General features: G+C 40.0%; 1 protein-coding gene across 1 annotated transcript in view; it reads right to left on the reverse strand.

Annotated features, from left to right (window-relative positions):
• Positions 1-21,716, reverse strand: part of BBX (BBX high mobility group box domain containing) — a 708,257-nt gene that overhangs the window by 254,801 nt on the left and 431,740 nt on the right. Inside the window, exon 6 of the mRNA XM_053705430.1 lies at positions 19,264-19,344. Within this exon, the coding sequence (XP_053561405.1) occupies positions 19,264-19,344 (81 nt within the window). The remainder of the gene's footprint in view (positions 1-19,263; positions 19,345-21,716) is intronic.

Here is a 21,716-nt window from a genome sequence, read left to right on the forward strand (position 1 = left end):
GTTACAAATCTGTCATTTTGTATGAATTGTTTTTAAATATTCCTATATATTTGATGCCGGCATCCATCTTTATTAATTTGTATAATTGATTTTTTAAGAATCCATTTTTATTAAAATTATTTATATTTGTCACACTTTTATATCGACATTATTGTGTTAGAAATTAAAATATTAGATATTAAACATTAAAATATTAGATATTGCTCTTAAACAAGAGATATTATCTCTCTATATTGCTCTTTTAAGCTTTAATTTAGCGCTAACCCCAGAACACCTTTTTCACTGATTTTTCTTGTGATTAGTTAGGAGGTCTAATCATATTATTGGGTTTAGCATACGAGTCCACTGAGTGTAGTATCTTTAAATATAAACACTGTTCTCACAGGCCTGATTCTAGTCAGAGCCTGACAAAAAGATTGCACATCTGGAATATCTGCCAGACGTTTGTGTAGCAAAATAGATAAAGCAGAAATCTGTCCCTTTAAGGAACTTGCTGATAATCCTTTCTCCAATTCTTCTTGGAGAAAAGATAAAATCCTGGGAATCCTAACCCTACTCCATGAGTAGCCCTTGGATTCGCACCAATAAAGATATTTACGCCATATCTTATGGTAAATTTTTCTAGTAACAGGCTTACGTGCCTGGATCAAGGTATCAACAACCGAATCAGAGAACCCTCGCTTAGATAAAATCAAGCATTCAATCTCCAAGCAGTCAGCTGCAGAGAAACTAGATTCGGATGATGGAAGGGTCCCTGAATGAGAAGGTCCTGCCTCAATGGAAGCTTCCACGGTGGCAGAGAGGACATGTCCACTAGATCGGCATATCAAGTCCTGCAAGGCCACGCAGGAGCGATGAGAATCACCGAAGCCCTCTCCTGTTTGATCCGAGCAATCACCCGGGGAAGGAGAGCAAACGGTGGAAACACATAAGCTAGGTTGAACGACCAAGGCACTGCCAAGGCATCTATCAGTTCGGCCTGAGGATCCCTGGAACTGGATCCGTATCTCGGGAGCTTGGCATTCTGACGAGATGCCATAAGATCCAGCTCCGGTCTGCCGCATCTGACAATCAGGGTGGCAAAGACCTCCGGATGGAGTTCCCATTCCCCCGGATGAAACGTCTGTCTGCTCAAAAAATCCGCCTCCCAGGTGTCCACTCCTGGGATGTTGATTGCCGACAGATAACAGGAGTGAGCCTCCGCCCACCGAATTATCTTGGATACTTCTGTCATCACTAAGGAACTCCTTGTTCCTCCCTGATGATTGATGTAAGCCACAGTCGTGATGTTGTCCGACTGAGAGCGGATGAAGTCTGAAGTGCATTGAATATTGCTCTCAACTCCAGAATATTGATTGGAAGTAGAGACTACGACCGAGTCCACAAACCCTGAGCCTTCAGGGAATTCCAGACTGCGCCCCATCCTAGTAGACTGGCGTCCATTGTCACTATCACCCATGAGGGTCTGCGGAAGCACGTTCCTTGGTACAGATGATCCGGTGACAACCACCAAAGAAGAGAGTCCCTTGTCTCCTGATCCAGATCTATCTGAGGAGACAAATTTGCATAATCTCCATTCCACTGACTGAGCATGTTCAGTTGTAGAGGTCTTAGATGAAAACGAGCAAACGGAATGATGTCCATTGCCACCACCATCAATCCAATTACCTCCATGCACTGAGCCACTGATGGCCGAAGATTGGACTGAAGGGATCGGCATGTATTCAGAATCTTTAATTTTCTGACTTCCGTCAAGAAGATTTTCATGGATATAGAATCTATTAGAGTTCCCAGGAAAGGAACCCTTGTTTGTGGAATTAGTGAACTCTTTTCTAGATTCACCTTCCACCCGTGAGTCCTTAGAAAGGAAAGAACAATGTCGGTATGAGACTTTGTCAGCTGATAAGACAACGCCTGGATCAGAATATCGTCCAGATAAGGCGCCACTGCAATGCCCTGCGGCCTGAAAACCGCCAGCAGAGACCCTAGAACCTTTGTCAAGATCCTGGGTGCCGTGGCCAGCCCGAAAGGAGGGGCCACGAACTGAAAATGTTTGTCCAGAAAGGCAAACCTCAAGAACTGGTGATGATCTCGGTGGATAGGAATATACAGATATGCATCCTTTAAGTCCACGGTAGTCATATATTGACCCTGCTGGATCAATGGAAGAATTGTCCGAATAGTCTCCATCTTGAAGGATGGAACTCTGAGAAACTTGTTTAGACTCTTGAGATCTAAAATGGGTCGGAACCTTCCCTCTTTTTGGGGAACCACAAAAAGGTTTGAGTAAAACCCCTGCCCCTGTTCCTGTATTGGAACGGGACAAATTACTCCCAAAGTCTTTTACACAACGTAAGAACGCCTCTCTTTTTATCTGGTCTACAGACAATCGTGAAAGAAGAAGCCTTCCCCTTGGGAAGGAATTTTTGAACTCCAACTGATACCCTTGAGACACTATTTCTAGTGTCCAGGGATCTTGAATGTCTCTTATCCAAGCCTGGACAAAGAGAGAAAGTCTGCCCCCTACTAGATCCGGTCCCAGATCGGGGGCCGCCCCTTCATGCTGTCCTGGGAGCAGCAGTGGGCTTATTGGGTTGTTTACCCTTGTTCCAAGTCTGGTTGGGTCTCCAGGTGGACTTGGCTTGAGAATAATTCCCTTCCTGTTTAGCGGAAGATGGAGGGGGGACTCCCTTGAAATTACAAAAGGAACGAAAATTACTCTGTCGTCCCCTATGTTTGGATGTTTTGTCTTGAGGGAGGAGATGACCCTTACCTCCCGTAATATCAGAATGATTTATTTCAAATCAGGCCCGAATAGGGTCTTTCCTTTGAAAGAAAGTCAAAAGCTTGGATTTAGAGGACACATCCGCAGACCAAGACTTTAACCATAAAGCTCTTCGTGCTAAGATGGAGAATCCCGAACTCTTAGCCGCTAATTTGGCCATCTGAAAGGAAGCATCCGTAATAAAAGAATTAGCCAGCTTAAGGGCCTTAATTTAACAGGCTACTGATTATCCACACGAAAAAAAGGGAATACTTATGCACATTTAATTTGTAATGCAAAAATGATTACCCTCTTCCCTGTACAGGGAATAAATGCCAGTCTGTTCTGAGATACCTCAGTCTCCCCAGAAATAAATGACTGTACATACCTCAACGCTGAATGCAGTATGAAGCTGTCCCCCACAATGAAGATGTTCCTTTTCCTCACCTCCAGCACGTCTGTGGGATCAAATAGAGTCTTAGATCATATCTGCTAAGACCATCAGCAGGGCAGCAAACAGTATGGGAGCATTAGCAGAGAGAGAATCTCCCCAGTCCATTGCTGAAAAGCCAGAAGCTCTAGCCCTGAGAAAAAATAGTACACACTGGTACCATTTAAAATAAAAAAACTGTTGATTGAAGAATCTAAACTAACATCTCACTTTACCTCTTCCTATCACTAACACAGGCAAAGAGAATGACTGGGGTGGGAGAGAAGGGATGAGCTATATATACAGCTCTGTTGTGGTGCTCTTTGCCTCCTCCTGCTGACCAGGATGCAATATCCCATAAGTAAGGATGAAATTCGTGGACTCGTCATATCTTGTAAAAGAAATGTAAGCTAGGCTGAAACCCCAAGGCACAAATAAGGCATCTATTAGGCTCTGTCTAGGGATCCCTTGACCCGTATCGGGGTAGCTTGCAATTGAGTCTGGACGCCATGAGATCTACCTCCGGCGTTCCCCATCTGAGACAAATCTCCACAAACACTTCAGGGTGAAGAGCCCATTCCCTGGATGGAAGGATTGCCTGCTGAGAAAGTCTGCTTCCTAGTTGCCCACACCTGGAATGTGGTTCACTGAGAGCAAGCAGCTGTGGGACTCCGCCAACTCCAAAATCCGAGACATCTCCCTCATTGCTAGGGAGCTCTTCGTTCCCCCCCTGGTGATTGATGTAAGCCACCGAGGTAATGTTGTCGGTCTGGAATATGATGGAGCAGAACGACCCCAGAAGAGGTCATGCCCTCAGAGCACGAAAATTATTCTGACGTCCCTTCTGCTTATTCCTCTTATCCTGAGGGAGGAAATTACCTTTTCCTCCCGTAATGTTGGAAATGATCTCAGCCAGACCTGGCCCAAACAAGGTCTTTCCCTTGTAAGGGATCGCCAAAAGCTTAGACTTAGATGACACATCCGCAGACCAGGACTTCCGCGATAAGGCTCTTCTAGCCAATACGGAAAAACCAGAAATTTTTGCTCCTAGCTTAATAACCTGTAGGGAAGCATCCGTAATAAAGGAATTAACCAACTTAAGGGACTTGATCTTATCCTGGATCTCTTCGAGGGGAGTGTCTGTCCAAATAGAATCAGACAATGCATCAAACCAGTATGCTGCTGCACTAGTGACGGTAGCAACACACACCGCAGGTTGCCATTGTAAACCCTGGTGTACATAAATTTTCTTGAGTAACCCCTCTAATTTCTTGTCCATAGGATCCTTAAAGGAACAACTATCTTCTATGGGAATAGTGGTCCTCTTAGCTAACGTGGAAATTGCCCATTCCACCTTGGGTACCGTCTGCCAAGACTCCCTGATAGAGTCTGCTATAGGAAACATCTTCTTAAATATAGGGGATGGAGAAAAAGGGATACCCGGTCTCCTAGCAATAATCTCTGTAGCTCGATCTGATGGAAGGTATATCAAAAAACTTGTTTAGTTTACTAGACTTCTTAGGATTGACTACGACAGTAGTGTCAGAGTCGTCCAAGGTAGCTAAAACCTCCTTAAGTAACAAACGGAGGTGTTCAAGCTTAAACCTGAAAGAAACAACTTCAGTATTAGCCAAAGGAATTACACTATCTGAGTCTGAGATTTCACCCTCAGATGCTACTGAAGTATCTTCCTCCTCAGATTTCTGGGAAGGGACAGTCGGAATAGCCACTATTGTGTGAGCAACCTTACTCACTGATTGTTTACATTTCCTCTTGCGCTTTCCCTGCAGCATGGGAAAAGCAGACAACACATCAGATACCGCTGAGGAAATTAGGGAAGCAATGTCTTGCAAGGTAACTCCAGATGGAGTAATAGAGGAAGCGCAGGGCACTGGCTGTATGGACGATACATTTTGGGACGCTTGAGGAGAAAGCTGCGGCATATCTTGAACATTGTCAGAAGACTCCTGAACAGCATCCGCCTAAGACAATGCTGGCTCAGGAAAAAGTCTATCCCTGTAATGTAAAGTTCTCTCCACATTAGCATTAAAACATAAAAGTACATGTAACATCTTGCAGGGCCTCTTGATCCATCTTTATTCACCAAGAAACAGGAAAATTAGATAAACAAAAACTGATATTTTATTTAGAAAATACCACACAAAAAACCCCGTTACTGTTTAAATTTTAAAATAAAACTGCTTTATTTTTCTGCAATAAAAATATAAGGTAGCACAAAAATCACTCCGGACAACCTCTACAACCCAGCTTAGCTTTGCTGAGGTGCTTACCTGCCTGACTGAAAACGGAGTGACTATCCTGCTAGAAAATGCTGACTCAACTGCTATCTTTCTGAAAGTGAAGACCAGTAACCGTTATTCAGCTAATGTCTGTGACGCAGCTATTTCTCCGCTCCGTAACACAGGAAGTGAAAGGGGAAAAAGGCGCTCAACAGAAAATGCTGCCTCAGCTGACCCCACCCATCGTGGGTGTTACGTTAACCTCTCGATCGGCTAAAAGTATTACCAAAGCCGCAGGGAGTAAAGTAATAATAAAATACCACCTCTGAGCCATCTCTCCTCGTCCTCAGTGCCTGCTATTGCTATTAATAAAAAAATAAAAAAAAAAAAACAAGTAATAGGTGAATGTCTCTTGTCCCACAATCATATTGTAAAGTGCCATCCTTTTATTTTCTGCAATGTGTCCCAGAAAAAATAAAGTTAGCACCTAACTTTAGACTTCTGCCAGGCAGCACGGCAGCTCCAACAAACAAAAAGATGAAAATGCTAGAACGGCTGTTAAAGACGATCCTTTATTGAAATCCAGACGTTAAAAGTGACAAGGTTGCACCATGGAGAGAAATAATAAACATACACCAAAAGTTAAAAAAGAGTGAAATAAAAACAAAATATCAGAGTACACATTCTCTCAGACTGTAGGACGCGTTTCGGGTTGCCCCGTATTCAAATATAACTGTGAAGTGTGTTTTACTCTTACTTATGCTAAGTCAATAACAAGCTGCACCTGTCTCTCATTTATTATCTCCAATGAAAAGCATGCTAACAATAGTTACATAAGCTTTAAGTGCCTGTTACCGGCCTTAGGATACATTGAAAAAACTCCTATACTGAATTTGCTAAATTGTAAATATTAAGAAGTGAATACAACAAGAGGCCAATTCTGTATTCTGTTTCACTAGTTTACACTCTTAATCTGGTGTACCACTCACACTGATCACCTGTGATTATCTCTGTTTTTATTGTAATTATCAGCTTTAGCCGCTCCTGCAAGATATTCCTGTTTTTGTAATTTTATCTATATGTGTATTTTACATTTTTTACTGATGCTTTTTAACATGGTTCATTAAATAATCTTCTTTTATCTCTCTGTGAGTATATTTATCCCTTGGCCTCTTGTTGGCGCTGTATTCACTTCTTACTATTTGTGCATATTTTTTGGAGGTTGGTTAGGATCTCTGTTTGGATACAGCTCGGGGATTACCTTAGCGCTTGTACACTACCCCCTTTTTCTCTAAATTGTAAATATTCTATGCTCAAAAGTTCAATAGTCATATATCGTAACTGCAATAAATCATGTCAAATATTGCTTGCCCTATGATAAATATTGCATTATGTTGATATTTGAGTTAACCAGTTCAGATAGACCACTTTTTTACGCTATCCTTTTCACTGAAAAAAACGCAGATATTCGTGTGTCAGTTTTTTGAGGAAAAAAGAGGACCTGTTTTGATCTGGGCGATTTAAACTCCAAAATAATATAGACATTCATCTATCTATACTATTGGGATTCAAAACGACTTAGGAAAATACTTTTTGGACCCTTACATGTGTTGATTTTAGGTTAAGCAGCTAAAAAAGTAGCAAGTGCTAATAGTGAATACCGTATAATAGTTATAAACCAATCTAGATAGACAACCTTTTTGCCGATATCATTTTCACACAAAAGGACTGCAGACATATGTCTGTCAGATTTTAGAGGACAAAAAAGAGGACTTGTTTCAGTCTGGTAGATCTGGATTACCCAAAGAAGCTAGAAATTCTTCTATCTATGCTATTAGTATATTATTTAACTTGGGGAAATTTCTGACCATTGAGTGTATTACGGGTAAAGCAAATAAGAAAACAACAAGTGCTAATAATAAGTACCGTGCCCTAGTCATAAACCAATTCAGAAAGTCAGCTTTTTGACGTTAATATTTTTTCACATGAGAAGAAAAAAACCTACAGATGTTTGCACGGCAGCTCACTAGGTTTGAGAAGGCCAGTTCTCTCACATGGACCTATGGATAAAAACAAAGACTGAGTAATCTTACTCAGGCTTGCACGAATAGGGCAGCATTAAATACATGGGAGGCGCAGTGAAGATTGTACCCCACAAATTCCCATTGCTTGAAAGCCACCACTGCTCTCCTGAAAAGACTGATATGGACTTCGGCTACACCCTAGGACAAAGCAGAACAATCTTGCACTGCTTGAAAAATAATAAAATCTTGCTTGAAGAATCTTCTTTCCAACACCTAACTTTATCACTTCTTTGCTCTAACGTAGGCAAAGAGAATGACTGCGGTTGGAGGGAAGGGAGGTGATATTTAACAATTTTGCTGTGGTGCTCTTTGCCGCCTCCTGCTGGGCAGGAGTGATATTCCCAATAGTAATTAGATGATCCGTGGATTCACCGTGTCATTAGAAAGAAATATAAACAGCACCTTACACACCCAATGGCTGAGGCACTCACCACCTCCTAGGACCCAGACTCCAGTTAACCAGAAAATTTTCCGTCGCCACACAGAATGTGGAAATGTAACCACGCCTGGTCACATGGTGTATCGCGCGGTCCATGAAAAAGTGCGCCAGACCGTAAAGGCTGCATCACTTGCCATAGGCTGTTATGTTCCGAAAAAGCCATGAGCCTAAGTGTCACTACACATTAGCAGATATATATATATATATATATATATATGGGATTGTGGTGGTGAATGGAACAAATTGCGAATTATAAATTTGCCAAGTGTTTAATAAAGTATAGAGTTCCTCATATACTAAATTTCAAGACAATTGAGAATAAATATTAGGTTCTAGTGGTGCAGGCCCATTAAATAATTATACACACATAGATCAAGAAAGAAAAATGGCACACCATAGTGACACTTATAAAGACTGGGAATTCAGCACTCTTTTAAAATATATAAAACACTTTGTCATGTGGGTTTATTGTGCACAGCACTGACCAGAGACCTGGACAGAACCGTATCAAAAAGTGCGCCATTTGCTATACACAAAACATACCACAACAGTAAAAATATACTAGAACAATATCTAGATTAAAAAGGGACCGGCCCCTGTGACTAACCAAGCTGGTAAGAAAATGTCATAACATGTGTAGCATAAAAGTTGATGCAGAGTATAGTGAACAGATGGGCTGTTCCCAGGTTGGTTATCAGACCAATATCGGTTTTAGTGAAAACTGAAACCACCTTAATTAAAGGAACAGTCTCTACCTATACACAACCCTCAGCAGCAGATATACCAATGTGTGTAATTCAAGAACAAACACGTAAATTACTTTGCTACTACTATTGACAAAAACACTTCAATTCATCCAACCTGAGCGAGATAAATATGATACAAAATGTAAAATATGAGCAAGAAAACATTGGTAATAGTCCAAAAGATCTCAGTTCATTAATATTCGAAGCTCCATAAACAACTGTCATATTTGAAAGGCTGTATTTAGGTCATAGAACGGGCAAATTCAGAACATGCAGCAGGTGTTATTAGCAAAGCAGTATAGGGCACAGTTGCAGGTATAAGCCAGCAATGAGAAGCAAATGTTAGTGAATCAGCCAAACAGGCTAAGCTGATATAGAAGAGGCAAGATGTATATGCAACGTGAAAATAAAGCAGCATAGAAATAGGTACAGGAGGATACTTTGGTTATATTATTATACCCCTCTGTCGACTGCACCTTTCCTAGCAAACCTAGTCATTGCCGTCAGCACATCAATGCCAAAGCCCCATTTCTTATTGGCGATCTGGTCAGATCTTCTTAGTCACCCCCAAAAGTTACTTGCTTACTTGATCAATGTTCTGCTGCACAGTATATCGAGAAAGCTGTTTTCATTACTGCAAATAAAGCAACGCTTCCAGCCTTCAGAAAGATTCCACCTTCCAAAGTTGTTCTGCTCGGCTCCGCTCAACTCCGCTCAGCTCAGTAACAAGCCAAACCAGCATGGATGTCACGTGGATCAGTCAGCCAATCGCCGACGAGCTTTTCACCCCCTCGTCATCAGAGAGACGGGCTTCTTCAGGGCATAATAGATGGACGTCATGTATGTAAATTTATAGCATGACTATACTCCGCCCATAATCGGTGGTGAAGTTTGAGCACAGTTGTAATTTTAAACAGATAACAATAGTTTATGCAATTACATTTTAAAATCAAAAATCATACAACAAAAACCTTATGATATGTACAAATCTAAATTGCTTCCATAGAGGAAACGCTCATAATTAAATACAAACAACTAGGGAAAGGGCCTTATATGAAAGGTTTCAGAGAAAACTTGCCATATCCAACTTTTCATTCATGCCCCCAGAACCAATGATGGAGAGGTTATAGATCCATCTACACTCTTTCTGAAGTAGGATCTTATCATTGTTTCCCCCTCTACCATTGGTAATGCCTTTGTCTATGCCAGTGGCCCTCATACAATCAGGTACACTATTGTGATAAATTTCAAAGTGTCTAGCTACACTACTATTTTGTGCCTTGCATTTAATGTTGTCACAATGTTCAAGAATCCTATCCTTCAAAATCCTTTTAGTTTTTCAAACATAGAAACTGGGGCAAGAACAGGATAGAAGATAAACAACACTCTCTGTATTGCAATTAAAAAAATACTTTAATTTATAAATTTTGTCTTGATGAACAGAAAGCACAATGTTACAAACTTACGCCTAGATTTAGAGTTCTGCGGTAGCCGTCAAAATGCAGCGTTAAGGGGTCCTAACGCTGCTTTTGGCCGCCCGCTGGTATTTAGAGTCGTGTAGGTAAGGGTCTAACGCTCACTTTCAAGCCACGACTTTTCCATACCGCAGATCCCCTTACGCCAATTGCGTATCCTATCTTTTCAATGGGATCTTCCTAACGCCGGTATTTAGAGTCTTGGCTGAAGGGAGCAGTAGACACTCTACCGACAAGACTCCAGCCGCAAAAAAAAGTCAGTAGTTAAGAGCTTTCTGGGCTAACGCCGGTTTATAAAGCTCTTAACTACTGTGCTCTAAAGTACACTAACAGCCATAAACTACCTATGTACCCCTAAACCGAGGTCCCCCCACATCGCCGCCACTAAAATAAATATTTTAACCCCTAATCTGCCGACCGCACACCGCCGTCACCTACATTATCCCTATGAACCCCTAATCTGCTGCCCCTAACATCGCCGACACCTACATAATATTTATTAACCCTTAATCTGCCCCCCCCCCCAACGTCGCCGCTACCTAACTGCACTTATTAACCCCTAATCTGCCGACCGGACCTCGCCGCTACTCTAATAAATGTATTAACCCCTAAACCGCCGCACTCCCGCCTCGCAAACCCTATAATAAATAGTATTAACCCCTAATCTGCCCTCCCTAACATCGCCGCCACCGAACTTCAAGTATTAACCCCTAATCTGCCGACCGGACCTCGCCGCTACTATAATAAATGTATTAACCCCTAAAGCTAACCCTAACCCCCCCTAAATGAAATATAATTTTAATCTAACGAAATAAATTAATTATTATTAACTAAAGTATTCCTATTTAAAGCTAAATACTTACCTGTAAAATAAACCCTAATATAGCTACAATATAATGAATAATTATATTGTAGCTATTTTAGGATTTATATTTATTTTACAGGCAACTTTGAATTTTTTTTTAACTAGGTACAATAGCTATTAAATAGTTATTAACTATTTAATAGCTACCTAGTTAAAATAATTACAAAATTACCTGTAAAATAAATCCTAACCTAAGTTACAAGTAAACCTAACACTACACTAGCAATAAATTAATTTGAAAAATTACCTACAATTAAATAAACTAAACTACAAAAAAAACCCCTCTAAATTACAAAAAATAAAAAAGATAAGAATTTTAAGCTAATTACACCTACTCTAAGCCCCCTAATAATATAACAAAATAAAAAAATTTCCCTACCCTAATCTAAATTAAAAAAGTAAACAGCTCTATTACCAGCCCTTAAAAGGGCTTTTTGCGGGACATGCCCCAAAGTAATCAGCTCTTTTGCCTGTAAAAAAAACACAATACCATCCCCCAACATTAAAACCCACCACCCACATACCCCTACTCTAACCCAAACCCCCCTTACATAAACCTAACACTACCCCCCTGAAGATCTCCCTACCTTGAGTCGTCTTCACCCAACCGGGCCGAAGTCTTCATCCGATGGGGCAGAAGAGGACATCCAGACCGGCAGAAGTCTTCATCCTATATGGGCAGAAGAGGACATCCGGACCGGCAGACATCTTCATCCAAGCGGCATCTTCTATCTTCATCCATCCGACGAGGAGCGGCTCCATCTTCAAGACCTCCGGCGCGGAACATCCTCCTTCTCCGACGAATGAAGGTTCCTTTAAGTGATCGGATTGTTCCGATCGAATCGAATTCCGACTGTTCCAATCGAATCGAATTCCGACTGTTCCGATCAGCCAATAGAATGCAAGCTTAATCTGATTGGCTGATTGGATCAGCCAAGCCGATTGAACTTGAATCTGATTGGCTGATTCAATCAGCCAATCAGATTTTTCCTATCTTAATTCCGATTGGCTGATAGAATCCTATCAGCCAATCGGAATTTGAGGGACGCCATCTTGGATGACGTCACTTAAAGGAACCTTCATTCGTCGGGTAGTCGTCGGGGAAGGAGGATGTTACGCGCCGGAGGTCTTGAAGAAGGAGCCGCTCCTCGTCGGATGGATGAAGATAGAAGATGCCGCTTGGATGAAGATGTCTGCCGGTCCGGATGTCCTCTTCTGCCCGGATAGGATGAAGACTTCTGCCGGTCTGGATGTCCTCTTCTGCCCCATCGGATGAAGACTTCGGCCCGGTTGGGTGAAGACGTTTCATGGTAGGGAGATCTTCAGGGGGGTAGTGTTAGGTTTATTTAAGGGGGCTTTGGGTTAGAGTACGGGTATGTGGGTGGTGGGTTTTAATGTTGGGGGGTGGCATTGTGTTTTTTTTTACAGGCAAAAGAGCTGATTACTTTGGGGCATGCCCCGCAAAAAGCCTTTTTAAGGGCTGGTAATAGAGCTGTTAACTTTTTTTAACTTAGATTAGGGTAGGGAAATGTTTTTATTTTGGGGGGCTTTGTTATTTTATTAGGGGGCTTAGAGTAGGTGTAATAAACTTAAAATTCTTGTAATCTCTTTTTATTTTTTGTAATTTAGTGTTTTGTTTTTTTTGTAATTTAGTTTAGTTTATTTAATTGTAGGTAATTTATTTAATTAATTTATTGCTAGTGTAGTGTTAGGTTTAATTGTAACTTAGGTTAGGATTTATTTTACAGGTAATTTTTTAATTATTTTAACTAGGTAGCTATTAAATAGTAAATAACTATTTAATAGCTATTGTACCTAGTTAAAATAAATACAAAGTTGCCTGTAAAATAAATATAAATCCTAAAATAGCTACAATAAAATTATTCATTATATTGTAGCTATATTAGGGTTTATTTTACAGGTAAGTATTTAGCTTTAAATAGGAATACTTTAGTTAATAATATTTAATTTATTTAATTAGATTAAAATTATATTTAATTTAGGGGGGTGTTAGGCTTAGACTTAGCTTTAGGGGTTAATACATTTATTAGAGTAGTGGCGAGGTCCGGTCGGCAGATTAGGGGTTAATACTTGAAGTTAGGTGTTGGCGATGTTAGGGGCAGCAGATTAGGGGTTCATAGGGATAATGTAGGTTGCGGCGGTGTCCGGAGCGGAAGATTAGGGGTTAATTGTGTAATGCAGGTGTTAGCGATAGCGGGGGTGGCAGATTAGGGGTTAATAAGTGTAAGGTTAGGGGTGTTTAGACTCGGGGTTCATGTTAGGGTGTTAGGTGCAGACTTAGAGAGTGTTTGCCCATAGGAAACAATGGGGCTGCGTTGGGAGCTTAACGCTGCTTTTTTGCAGGCGTTAGGTTTTTTATCAGCCCAAACTGCCCCATTGTTTCCTATGGGGGAATCGTGCACGAGCACATTTTTCCAGCTAGCCGCTACCGTAAGCAACGCTGGTATTGAGAGTTGAAGTGGCGGTAAATATGCCTTTAAGCTCCCTTTTTGGAGCCTAACGCAGCCCTTCAGATAACTCTAAATACCAGCGTTGTTTAGAAGCAGCGCTAGAAAAAAAAGACGCGTAGCTAACGCACTCCTTTGGCCACAAAACTCTAAATCTAGGCGTTATTTTTTACCAGCTTATCTTTAAAATTGGGTGCTCTTCTCGCTGTTAGTAATGGAGCCTCTCCCACTTCCTTTGCTACATTTTCATCGCTTAAAAGGATGCTCCAATTCTTTTTAGGTATATTTTTAATACTCCCCCAATGACCGTTAAATTTAGTAATTAATCTAATATTGTTATCTTTCAATTTCTCTTTTGGAAATAGAAGTTGATTTCTTTCCACCTTTTTGGCTGTAGTCTTTGCATGTGATAGAACCCTTTTAGAGTATCCTCTTGCTTTAAACCTTTTCTCCATCTGTGCAGCATGCTCATCATATTTAGTAACAGATGAGCAATTTCTGCACAGGCGGAGAAATTGGCCTTTAGGGATACCTCTCTTGAGATGATCTGGGTGATGACTTTAAGCTTCAAGCAAGCTATTAGTAGCTGTTTCCATCCTGAAATTCTCAGTCACCAGTACATCCTTCTCAACAATGATATGCACATCTAGAAAAGATAAGTCAGTTTTGCTAAAGAGAGAAAAGCCTTAAATGAATTAATTCATGCAGAAAACGTGATAAAATCTGCCGATAAGGGTGGAAATGTGGTTCTCTGGGATGCAAAAAACTATGTCCTGGAGGTAAAAAGACAACTACTGGACATGAACCAATACATACGCCTCCCAGATAGCCCCATTTCATCCTTAAAAATTGCTCTTTATAAACTACTAAATTATGCCAAGTCAACTGGCATAATTAGTGTAGCTGAATTTAAATGATCTTTTTTCAGTTTTTCCAATAATGCCAGTTTTCCACTGTATACCAAAAATACATAAGAATCTAACTAATCCTCCCGGCCACCCCATAATTTCGGGGATAGGTAGTTTGACTGAAAATCTAGGCAACTATATAGATTGTTTTCTAAAACCCTTCCTTGTGACGATGCCTTCATATGTGATTGATACGGCAGATCTCCTAAGGAAAATTGATGGAATTACTATACCTAATGGGGCCCTGCTAGTATCTTAGGATGTAGAAGGCCTCTACTCCTCCATCCCCCATACAATGGGTATAAGGGCAGCTAAACATTTCCTGGATACTAGAGGCACTAACTATTCTGATCATACTGATATTGTTATCAAATTGTTGCAATTTGTACTTGAGAATAATGTTTTCACTTTTGATAATAGAATATACAAACAAATCAGGGGGACAGCAATGGGGGCAACCTGTGCCCCCACGTATGCCTGTCCACCCAGTTTTTCAAAAAGTGGAATTTAATGAACATATTCATCTATGGCTACGCTATGTAGATGACATTTTAATAATCTGCAAAGGCACAGAGAGAGCCCTTAAAAACGTTGTCACTAATTTAAATAAAAATTAGAGAAATATTGTTCTAAGGCTAAATTTTAGCAAAACAGACTTATCTTTTCTAGATGTGCATATCATTGTTGAGAAGGATGTACTGGTGACTGAGAATTTCAGGATGGAAACAGCTACTAATAGCTTGCTTGAAGCTTAAAGTCATCACCCAGATCATCTCAAGAGAGGTATCCCTAAAGGCCAATTTCTCCGCCTGTGCAGAAATTGCTCATCTGTTACTAAATATGATGAGCATGCTGCACAGATGGAGAAAAGGTTTAAAGCAAGAGGATACTCTAAAAGGGTTCTATCACATGCAAAGACTACAGCCAAAAAGGTGGAAAGAAATCAACTTTTATTTCCAAAAGAGAAATTGAAAGATAACCATATTAGATTAATTACTAAATTTAACGGTCATTGGGGGAGTATTAAAAATATACCTAAAAAAAATTGGAGCATCCTTTTAAGTGATGAAAATGTAGCAAAGGAAGTGGGAGAGGCTCCATTACTAACAGCGAGAAGAGCACCCAATTTAAAAGATAAGCTGGTAAAAAATAAGTTTGTAACATCCCAAAAAAACTAGCTGTCTAGTCAAAAACTCGTAGGTAATTATCCTTGCAAAAGGTGCATGGCCTGCAAATTTATGCAACAAACAAAAGTGTTTTCTGTTCATCAAGACAAAATTTACAAATTAAAGTTTGTTTTTTTATTTCAATACAGAGGGTGTTGTTTATCTTCTATCCTGTTCTTGCCCCAGTTTCTATGTTGGAAAAACTAAAAGGATTTTGAAGGATAGGATTCTTGAACATCGTGATGACATTAAATACAAGGCACAAAATAGTAGTGTAGCTAGACACTTTGAAATTTAACACAATAGTGTACCTGATTGTATGAGGGTCACTAGCATAGACAAAGGCATTACCAATGGTAGAGGGGGAAACAATGATAAGATCCTACTCCAGAAAGAGTGTAGATGGATCTATAACCTCTCCACCATTGGTTCTGGGGGCACGAATGAAAAGTTGGATATGGCAAGTTTTCTTTGAAACCTTTCATATAAGGCCCTTTCCCTAGTTGTTTGTATTTAATTATGAGCGTTTCCAATATGGAAGCAATTTAGATTGTACATATAAGGTTTTTGTTGTATGATTCTTGATTTAAAAATGTAATTGCATATACTATTGTTATCTGTTTAAAATTACAACTGTGCTCAAACTTCACCACAGATTATGGGCGGAGTATAGTCATGCTATAAATTTACATACATGACGTCCATCTAGTATGCTCTGAGGAAGCCCCGTCTCTGATGACGAGGGGGTGAAACGCGAATCGGCGATTGGCTGACTGACCCACGTGACATCCATGCTGGTTTGGCTTGTTACGGAGCTGAGCGGAGCCGAGCAGAACAACTTTGAAAGGTGGAATCTTTCTGAAGGCCGGAAGCGGGACTTTATTTGCGGTAATGAAAACCGCTTTCTGGATATACTGTGCAGCAGAACATTGATCAAGTAACTTTTGGGGGTGACTAAGAAGATCTGACCAAATCGCCAATAAGAACGTTGGGCTTTGGCATTGATGTGCTGACGGCAATGACGAGGTTTGCTAGGAAAGGTGCAGTCGACAGAGGGGTATAATAATATAACCAAAGTATCCTCCTGTACCTATTTCTATGCTGCTTTATTTTCACGTTGCATATACATCTTGCCTCTTCTAGATCAGCTTAGCCTGTTTGGCTGATTCACTAACATTTGCTTCTCATTGCTGGCTTATACCCGCAACTGTGCCCTATACTGCTTTGCTAATAACACCTGCTGCATGTTCTGCACTTGCCCGTTCTATGACCTAAATACAGCCTTTCAAATATGACAGTTCTATTTATGGAGCTCCGAATATTAATGAACTGAGATCTTTTGGACTATTACCAAAGTTTTCTTGCTCGTATTATACATTTTGTATCATATTTATCTCGCTCAGGTTTGATGATTTGAAGTGTTTTTGTCAATATAGTAGCAAAGTAATTTACATGTTTGTTCTTGAATTACACACATTGGTATATCTGCTGCTGAGGGTTGTGTATAGGCAGAGACTGTTCCTTTCATTAAGGTGGTTTCAGTTTTCACTAAAACCAATATTGGTCTGATAACCAACCTGGGAACAGCCCACTGTTCACTATACTCTGCATCAACTTTTATGCTACACATGTTATGACGTTTTCTTACCAGCTTGGTTAGTCACAGGGGCCGGTCCCTTTTTAATCTACATATTGTTCTAGTATATTTTTACTGTTATGGTATGTTTTGTGTATAGCAAATCGCGCACTTTTTGATACGGTTCTGTCCAGGTCTCTGGTCAGTGCTGTGCACAATAAACCCACATTAAGATATTGTATCAGATACAAGTGTTTTGTCATTTTTAAAAGAGTGCTGAATTCCCAGTCTTTATAAAAGTGTCACTATTGTGTGCCATTTTTCTTTCTTGATCTATGTGTATGTATGTATGTATATATATATATATATATATATATATATATATATATATATATATATATATATATATACACATATACACGCACACATATACACACACATAAATATATATATATATATATATATATATACACACACATATATACACACACACAGACACACACAAACATATATATATATATATATATATATATATAAATATATAAATATATATACACACACAGTATTTTACCGTCAAAATACGATCAAATAATTCTTCAAAAAATTTGGGTTTCTCACTGAAATTATTTACACACAGCTACTACTGTGTAGTAATGGCTTTGCCATTGGTTTATGGTAATTAAAAGGCCGCTAATTACAGTTGTGCCGCACACTTCTAAAATTCCCGGCAGTGAGGAGGTTAATCAGTTAACTATTTAAGGAAATATTTGCTGTAGTTTAGCTATGTCCCCCCACCCCCAGTGTGCAGTTTAAAGCTTTTTTGTGTTGTTTTTTTGTTTAATATTTAAGTAGTTCTATATATTTTTATTTTCTGTAGTGTATGGTTCCATCTTCACCATCCCACTTCCATGATCCTCTCTCCAAACAGCTCTCCAACCCTCCCCGTTTCCCACATTTTTATTTATTTTTATTGTATTTTTTCTGTAGTGCAGGGATCCCCCTCACCCTCCTACAAACTTTATTTCCTGCAAGTTAGGGTCCCACCTCCCCCTCCAAGTGATATTTTTGCAGTAGTGCAGGGCTCCATCCCTCTCTCTCTCTCCTACCAAACCAGTTTTGCTATAGTGTAGAGAATCGCCCCTCCCTCCTCTCCCGAACTGGGCCGCCCTCCTGCCGGCACCAATGGATAATCTGGTTTCATATGGTATGGGAGCGTGACCAATGCTCCATACCAAATGAAGGCCAGATGCCCGCAGCCCTGAAACAGCAAGTCTTGGATGTCACTTGATAACCGTTATGCGGTATGCTGGGACTTGCACTGCATGATGTAGATCTACATCCTAATGGGTGGAGGGTTTAAATCACTACAATGTTTTATAAGTAATCAAGGGTTAAAGGGACAGTCTATTACAGAATTTGTATTATTTAAAAAGTTAGATAATCCCATAATTACCCATTCCCCAGTTTTGCATAACCAACTCTGTTATATTAATATACTTTTTACCTCTGTGATTACCTTGTATCTAAGCCTCTGCACACTGCTCCCTTATCTCAGTTCGTTTGACAGACATGCAATCAGTGATGACTCTTAAATAACTCCACGGGAGTGAGCACAATGTTATCTATACGACACATGAACTAGCAGTGTCTGTCAAATTGCATTGGGATAAGAGGGAGTTCAACTGCTTAGAAATTAGCCTACTTAGGTTTAGCTTTCAACAAAGTATACTAAGAGAGCAAAGCAAATTTGATGATACTTTCATGAAAGTTTAATTTTGACTAGACTGTCCCTTTAATTCACTACTGCCAGTGTGTTACTCAGTAATTTGCTGCAGTGCCTTAATTGGTTAAATCATTGCTAAATACATAGTAAAAGGCAATCACTGCTGCATTTCTGTAACTAGCATTTAAGGGAAGTGATTTAATTCCTTGCCCTGTAAGTTCAGGGCAAATCAAACTTGAATCACTGTATTGTGGATGAGTAGTTGCATGCCTGCATATATGATATGGACATACATATGTACTGTTCTTAGTGCATGATATATACAGGCATCTGAAACAGTAAACAAACACATCTATTTGCAGGTTATATATAAACATACCTCAGCAAATTGAAATAATGCTGACTTCTTATTGTTCAGAGAAGAGTCTGGCTCACTTGGTTGACAGTCACTTGATGAAAACTAAAATAAAGCCATTTTTTATGTTCACTGTAAGCCTCATATCAGTAATTTCTCAATCTCAAACATGCATTTGATTAAAGGGACATAAAAAAGCAATAATAGCTCTAATATGCAAGGACATTTTATTATTCCAATATTCTTTGTACAGAACAATAAATTTAAGACGCCCAAAGAGGTTAAACATATAGTTAAAAGTCAGCACCAGATTGTTATTGAACTACAGAACATGGCTGCAAAAACAATCAGGGATCGCATATATGCATAGCTAGCAATCACTTACACCTAGATTACGAGTTTTGCGTTAGAGGCTATGCAGTGCTAACAAGCATTTTTTTCTCACCGCTCACTTAAGACAACGCTGGTATTACAGGTTTTTTTAAACCCGGCGTTAGCTGCAAAAAGGTGAGCGTAGAGAAGAATTTAGCTCCACATCTCACCTCAATACCAGCGCTACTTAAGTCAGCGGCGAGCTGGCTGAACGTGCTCGTGCACGATTTCCCCATAGGAATCAATGAGGGAGAGCTGGCTGAAAAAAACCCAAACACCTGTAAAAAAGCAGCGTTCAGCTTCTAACGCAGCCCCATTGATTCCTATGGGGAAAATACATTTATGTCTACACCTAACACCCTAACATGAACCCCGAGTCTAAACACCCCTAATCTTACACTTATTAACCCCTAATCTGCCGCCCCCGACATCACCGACACCTACATTATATTATTAACCCCTAATCTGCCGCTCCGGACACCGTCGCCACCTACATTATCCCTATGAACCCCTAATCTGCTGCCCCCAACATCGCCGACACCTACTTTTTATTTATTATCCCCTACTCTTCCACCACCGTCGCCACCACTATATTAAAGTTATTAACCCCTAACCCTAACACCCCCCTAACAAATATAATTTAAATACATCTAAATAAAATTACTACAATTAAATAAATAATTCCTATTTAAAACTAAATACTTACCTATAAAATAAACCATAAGCTAGCTACAATATAACTAATAGTTACATTTGTATCTAGCTTAGGATTTATTTTTATTTTACAGGCAACTTTGTATTTATTTTAACAAGGTAGAATAGTTATTAAATAGTTATTAACTATTTAATAACTTCCTAGTCAAAATAAATACAAATACACCTGTAAAATAAATCCTAACCTAAGTTACAATTACACCTAACACTACACTATAATTCAATTAATTACCTAAACTAACTACAATTAAATAAAATAAAATAAAGTACGAAAAAAAATAAAAACACTAAATTACAGAAAATAATAAAATAATTACAAGAATTTTAAACTAATTACACCTAATCTAATCCCCTTAATAAAATAAAAAAGCCCCCCAAAATAATAAAAATCCCTACCCTATACTAAATTACAAATAGCCCTTAAAAGGGCTTTTTGTGGGGCATTGCCCCAAAGTAATCAGCTCTTTTACCTGTAAAAAAAAAAAAAATACAATAGCGCCCCCATTCAACATTAAAACCCACCACCCACACACCCAACCCTAAAACCCACCCAATCCCCCCTTAATAAAACCTAACACTAACCCCTTGAAGAGAACTCTACTTTGAGACGTCTTCACCCAGCCGGGCACAAGTGGTCCTCCAGAGGGGAAGAAGTCTTCATCCGATCCGGGCAGAAGAGGACCTCCAGACGGGCAGAAGTCTTCATCCAGACGGCATCTTTTATCTTCATCCATCCGGAGCGGAGCAGGTCAATCTTCAAGCCAGCCGACGCAGAGCATCCTCTTCTTCCGACGAATGAAGGTTCCTTTAAATGACGTCATCCAAAATGGCGTCCCTTCAATTCCGATTGGCTGATATGGATTCTATCAGCCAATCGGAATTAAGGTAGGAAAAATCCTATTGGCTGATCCAATCAGCCAATAGAATTGAGCTTGCATTCTATTGGCTGATTGGAACAGCCAATCCTATCAGCCAATCGGAATTCAAGGGACGCCATCTTGGATGACGTCATTTAAAGGAACCTTCATTCGTCGGGAGTCGTCGGAAGAAAAGGATGCTCCGCGTCGGCTGACTTGAAGATGGACACGCTCTGCTCCGGATGGATGAAGATAGAAGATGCCGTCTGGATGAAGACTTCTGCCCGTCTGGAGGTTCTCTTCTGCCCCTCTGGAGGACCACTTGTGCCCAGCTGGGTGAAGACGTCTCAAGGTAGGGTGATCTTCAAGGGGTTAGTGTTAGGTTTTAGAATAGGGTTGGGTGTGTGGGTGGTGGGTTTTAATGTTGGGGGGGGCGTATTGTATTTATTTTTTTTACAGGTAAAAGAGCTGATTACTTTGGGGCAATGCCCGGGAAAATGCACTTTTAAGGGCTATTTGTAATTTAGTATAGGG

This window comes from Bombina bombina, chromosome 3 (assembly GCF_027579735.1).
Source record: "Bombina bombina isolate aBomBom1 chromosome 3, aBomBom1.pri, whole genome shotgun sequence".
Taxonomy (NCBI): Eukaryota; Metazoa; Chordata; class Amphibia; order Anura; family Bombinatoridae; genus Bombina; species Bombina bombina.